General features: G+C 41.2%; 1 protein-coding gene across 1 annotated transcript in view; it reads right to left on the reverse strand.

The window, feature by feature from the left end:
- LOC105549806 overlaps window positions 1-6,130 on the reverse strand; it is a 23,353-nt gene that overhangs the window by 8,910 nt on the left and 8,313 nt on the right. The window contains exon 2 of the mRNA XM_011994452.1: window positions 4,043-4,744. Coding sequence (XP_011849842.1) covers window positions 4,043-4,744 — 702 coding nt within the window. The remainder of the gene's footprint in view (window positions 1-4,042; window positions 4,745-6,130) is intronic.

The raw sequence follows: 6,130 nt of genomic DNA on the forward strand, positions 1-6,130 counted from the left end.
ACACACACACACACACACACACACACACACACACACACACACACACACTGGGGCTCTGTTCTCTAATGGCTGACTGCAGCACAGAGACAAAGAGGCTGGAAGCTACTGTTGTACCTCCCCCCGTTGTAGCAAGTTCTTCACCCTAAGCTGAAGCAACTTCCAGAAAGTTTAAAGGGATGGTTCCCTTTTTTCACCCTCCCTCAATTTTCCTCTTTTTCCCCTTTTGGGAGTCAGACGTTAAAGGATAAAATAATCAAGAATAACTGCATATAGAGGTAAAATGAGGGAATCACCACACACCAGGGAAAGGTTCAGCCTCAGAAAACATCTGTGAAGACCACAACTTTATACCTTAGGCTGATCCTTGGCATAGAGACAACGTACAATAATCAAAAAACAAAACAATAACAACAACAAAAAAAGCAAACCCTGAGGAAGGGGGAGAATCTAATTTCTAGAGTTACACTAGTAGATTCAAATGTCCAGTTTTCAACAACAACAATAAAAATAAATAAAAATTAAAAATGAACCAACAGAAACTTTTACTGAAAAATGCCTGATAGTCAATTTAAGATTAGGTCATGGGGGGAAAAAATGGAAAGAAAACTAATAGATAATTAAAGGAAAAAAAAAAAAAATCCTGCCGGAAGTTCTACTTGGCAGACTTTAAAAGAGCTGTCTTAAAGGTGCCCAAAGAACTAAAGGAAGATGTAGTAGAAGACAAGAAAATGATACATGAACAAAATGAAATATAAATAAAGGATAAAAAATCAAAAAAGAAAGAAAAAGAAGTGCTGGATCTGAAAAGTAAAATAAGTGAAATAAAAAATTAACTAGAGGGATTCAAAGTCAAATTTGAAGAAATCTGAGCAGGCAGAAGAAACAATCAGTGAACCCAAAGATAAGGCAATGGAAATCATCCAGTTTGAGGAACAGAAATAAAAAATGATTGAAGAAAAATGAACAAAGCCTAAGTGACCATCAAGTGGACCAACATATGCATTGTGGAATTTCTTTGTTGTTGTTGTCGTTTTTTTTGGGGGGGTTAGGGGATGGAGTTTCGCTCTTGCTGCCAGACTGGAATGCAATAGTGCGATCTCGGCTCACAGCAACCTCTGCCTCCTGGGTTCAAGTGATTCTCCCACCTCAGCCTCCCAAGTAGCTGGGATTGCAGGCATGCACCATCACACCTGGTTAATTTTGTAATTTTAGTAGAGGCAGGGTTTCTCCATGTTGGTCAGGCTGGTCTCAAACTCCTGACCTCAGGTCATCCTCCCGCTTCGACCTCCCAAAATACTGGGATTACAGGCATGAGCCACCGCACCCAGCCTTGCATTGTGGAATTTCTAAGGAAGAGGGAGAGAAGGGCAAGAGAGAATATTTGAAGAAACAATGGCTGAAAACTTCCCAAATTTGATGAAAGACATGAATACAAACACAGTAGCCTAACAAACCCCAAGTAAGAAAAACTTAAAGAGACCTACACCAAAACACATTATAATCAAACTTTCAAAAGTCAAAAACAGAGAATCTTTAAATCGGTAAGAGAAAAGCAACTGGTCACATGCAAGAAATCTTTAATAAGATTATCAACAGGTTTCTCATCAGAAACTTTAGAAGCTGGAAGGACAGGAAATCAAAAGCTGCTAACAGCCAGGAGTGGTGGCTCATGTCTATAATCCCAACACTTTGGGAGGCCGAGGCAGGCGAATCACTTGAGGTCAGGAGCTCAAGACCAGCATGGCCAATATGGCAAAACCCTGTCTCTACTAAAAATATAAAAATTAGCCATGCATGGTGGTGGGTGACTGTAATCCCAGCTACCTGAGAGACTGAGGTGGGAGAATCACTTGAACCTGGAGGCAGAGGTTGCAGTGAGCCGAGATGGCACCACTGCACTCCAGCCTGGGTGATAGAGTGAGACTCTGTCTTAATAAACAAACAAACAAGTGAATAAACAAAAGCTGCCCATGAAAGGGAAAAGGATCAATAAATGGGTATTCCAGAAAGTCAAAAGCTACACAAATATCAAGCCAAAATAAACTGGTTCCCTGGCTGGAAATTGAACCCAGGCTATGGCAGCAAAAGCACAGAACTTTAACTACTGAACGGCAAAGTAGTGCAGACTTTATTGTGAATCCTGGAAGGGATCCAGAGCAGGCAGTTTGAGCTTATGAAGAATTTTAACTTTGTTTTGGGTCAAATTTTGCTCTTCAATTTAGTCAAGAGAATTTTTTTCCCTACACAACACAGATAATATTGTCAAGAGAATTTTTAAGGTTAGCCATGACACTAGTATGTTCCTTTCCTTTAATCTGATCTTCCTATCAATTGTTTAAAATAAGAGATCTCTAAAATCTTTTTTTCTTTTTTAATTCAGTCCACTGGCAACTAGAATATCCAATGGTGTAATTATTCCAATAGAAATTCAACCAAATAGCCTCTTTGTGGAAAGCCCAGGATGTCATTTTCCAGGTTAACTTCCTGGGAAGGTCATACAAGAGGCAATCCCAAAGATTGCCCTCCAAGAAAAAAGTTCAATGTAAGGAGTAGGCCACAGATGGTTAAGAGTGATGTTTGCCTCCAGTAACCCACAAATTTTGGGGGGCTTCCAGTCACAGACCTGTGAGTCTGTGATACCATGTAGGCCCTCTTGAGATTGAGCTTTCCTAGGACTAATCAGGCAACAAGAGTTGAGACGACAAAAGCCTCAAAGGGATGGGATTTCTTAAGACACCCCAAGAACTTGACATAGTCAGAACAAAAAGTGTGCTCAGGTTCTCAGCCATTTTCAGACAGGCCACCTACTATGACTTGAAAATTACCACCTCTTACCACATACCGAAAACCAAGAGAAAGAGCTCCCACTTGGTCACAAGTCAAGCTCTCAAGGACATCAAATAAGATGAGAAAGAACCTCAACCAGTACCCTCTTTTATGACAGAATAACACATAGAGACAAAGACAAAGGAACAGACAATTTCTGGGAAGAAAGGGATTAAACAATATGAATTGGTACCACAAAGTACCAAAAAGCACACCAGAGTCACTATACCCAAGACTAGTCACACAAATCCTTTTCTCCCATTAATCAAGATTTTGGAGAGGGAAAAGAAACAGTGATTTTTCCTGTCCACTTGATCAGATTCCACATAGAGAAGGAGGCTGGGAGCCTGGCTGGTAAAAAGTTCTTACCCTTATGACAACCGATCAGATCCTGGGTTCTTTACTGCAGCTTCCAGAAGAGCAGAGCTTTGCTATCCTGCTTACAGCTCCAAAACTGTAGGGGTCAGTGGAATCCCTCCCTCTTAACCCTCTGAAATTTCACTCAAAAATCAAGTCACAAAAGGCAGATTAACTGGAGAAAAGGCATAAAATGTACTGACATGTACATGGGGAGGGCCACAGGGAGATTACCCTACCCTATCCACAATGGGATGCATAAGCTTATATAACATCTCGAGGTAACAGAATGAATGAGGGCTCAAAGCATGGCCAAAACCAGGTACCATCAGAGTCAGAGGTATATCCATTTATTGTGGGCAAGACAGGTTATGGGAGGGAGAGAAGAGGAGGCTTGGCTAGCAAAGTTGGTCTTAATATGTAAATGAAACCTTACAGGTAGCAGCGCTCAGAGAGAATAAACCCTAAAAGTTTCTTTCAGACCTTTACAGGTGTCAGACTTTCAGTTCATCTTTCCTAGATCTGGGCAAGGAAAGACTTGGCTGCATCAATGCAGATTCCCTACAGACGCAAATCTCCCCAACAAAAGACAACTTTGCAGGGCTACTTCTGCAGCTGGCTCTCTGAACAGACATCTCAAAATATGTCAAAGAAATGTACTTGGGGGTAAAATATTTTTAATTCCTTCACATCTACAGCCTGATGCACCTGCCGTTTCAAAGCACTATTGTTGGTGACAACGCCATTCTTCCCTACACTCAAGTCAAAAAAACAGATTCTCCTTGAGGCTAGTCTTTTTCTCATAGCACACATACTATTTTTCAGAAAAATTCTGTTTCCTGTTTGGTTAATTACAGACTTTGATCTGCCCAATCTTTCTCTTTCTTGGTCTCTGAATTTTGGCAAAGGAGTCTCCTGATACAGGCGAGATTGATTCTAATGACAAGGCTCAAAACCGTCAGACATTTAAGAGCCTTAATCTCGGGGTCAGGTTTGGGCCGCCCTTGAACCTTTTCTTTGGCCCACTCGTCAAAATCAGCCTGGTCAGGCCTGTCTTCAAGGCGCAGGGGCAGGGCCAGGTCCTCCCGATGCTTCTTGAAGCTTCTCCAGCGGGTTAGCAGCCACCCTCCCCTTCCCTGTGACCTGCAGAGAAGCTTCAGGGGGCATTTATTCAATTTGCTAGGAGCCCATGAGGCGCAGGTGCGAGGTGACTCTGTGGTTCCCACCTCACCCGCCGCCCTCCTTGGTCCTCTCGCTATCTCCGGCGGGCAGTAACGTTCCCGGTGAGCCTGGGCTTCGAAGATACCCAGCCAGGGAGGGACCGGTAGGGAAGGGCAGTGGCCCCTTAGTTCCTTCTCAGTAGGGATCCGAAAAAGGTTTGAAGAAATAGAAAAGGAGAGTTGGGAGTAGATCAAAGGGAAAGAAAGAAATCCTAGGAGATTTCCTATCGGAAAGCACCACGAAGAGAAAGTCCGCTTCGTCTGGGTCAGGTCTTCACGTCGCTGGTGAACCGAGTTCTGGTCTCTATTGGACACCAAATCAGTTGACTTTGGCTTGACTCCTAGTGAAGAAGTCACGCTTTGTCCTCCCCTGTTTACCTCTTGATCCTGAAGCACTTGATTTTCTCTCCTGGGAGACAATCAATCTTCGATGGATTCCAGGGGTGCAATTGAGAAGTTTGTTTTTAATGCACCTACTTGAAGTAAGAATATTTTAAAGTATTTTTGCAAAGAAAAACGTTTCCTTTTGCACTGAAGACATTCAGATGTGAGGAAAATCACTCGGCTGGGGAAAGCAAATGCTGTTGAGAATGTCTCACAAACATAAATTACACGTCAGCAGGTAGCTTTGACCCTCAGGTTGGGCACATTTTAAGCGCACTGTTAGCGGAACTTAAGATGAATTAACGACATTCATGATTATTATTTTTAGTTTTTTAGTAAAATTTAATATTTTAAATTTAAATACACATTCTGAAAATTATATAACCAGCACAAGAAACCGGCTTTATGCCATATTTACAAACACAGGAAAGAAAGATGATATTTTAAATGACAATGCTTCACAAATGGCAACATTTTAAAAGTACCTAGACAAAAAAAGTTAACCCAGAATTCTATGCAAAAATAAAATTTCAAAACTGTGAGTGAAATAAGGACATTGAAAAACATACAAAAGCTAAAAGAATTCACCAAACCACGCTACAAGAAATCTTAAGAGTCCTCCAGGCAGAAGCAAAAGGATCCTTGATAAAATTGTGGACCTATACAAAGAAACCAATATTGGAAATGGCATTTAGAAAGCATGTACTACACGTTTTCTTATAATTTAAATCTTTTTAAAAATATTTGATGTAATAAATAGAAGTAATAATAATGAATCCCAAAGCTTATAATGCATAAAGTAAAAATACATAATACTAGGATAAAGGCCAGAAGGGGAGGTATAATGACACTTGAAAGCAGACTGTGAGAAATTAAAGATGTATCCCAGAAACCCTAAAGCAGCCACTGAAATAAGAAAAGGGTTATAGCTAATAAAGCAAGAAGGAAAGAAAATGGAATGAAATAAAAGCTGTGTAAACAGTATGCTGGAACAACTGCTCTCTAGGCCTCCACCCTATAGAAATATACCAGTGGGCAATGAGAAGTGTACAAGAATGATGACTGCAGCATTATTTGTAATCATAAAATAATAGAACCAATGTAATTTTAAAGATATATGAAAAAGGGTTTATTTATTTATTTAACAGACAATTGAACAAACAAACAATGGAAGCAAGTCCTTTGCCAAAAGGAACACAGAGGGTCATGATGATGCTACTCCTCCAAGGATTTCAGGGTTCCCAGACGCCTAGTGCCAGACCCTGCTCCTCGCAAGGGGACCCACGAGCGACCCTCGCCACCATCCCTGCCCTGGTGGAGCCCCCGTGCGGAACACAGGATCC

The sequence above is a fragment of the Mandrillus leucophaeus genome, unplaced genomic scaffold (genome assembly GCF_000951045.1).
Source record: "Mandrillus leucophaeus isolate KB7577 unplaced genomic scaffold, Mleu.le_1.0 Scaffold457, whole genome shotgun sequence".
NCBI classification, from domain to species: Eukaryota; Metazoa; Chordata; class Mammalia; order Primates; family Cercopithecidae; genus Mandrillus; species Mandrillus leucophaeus.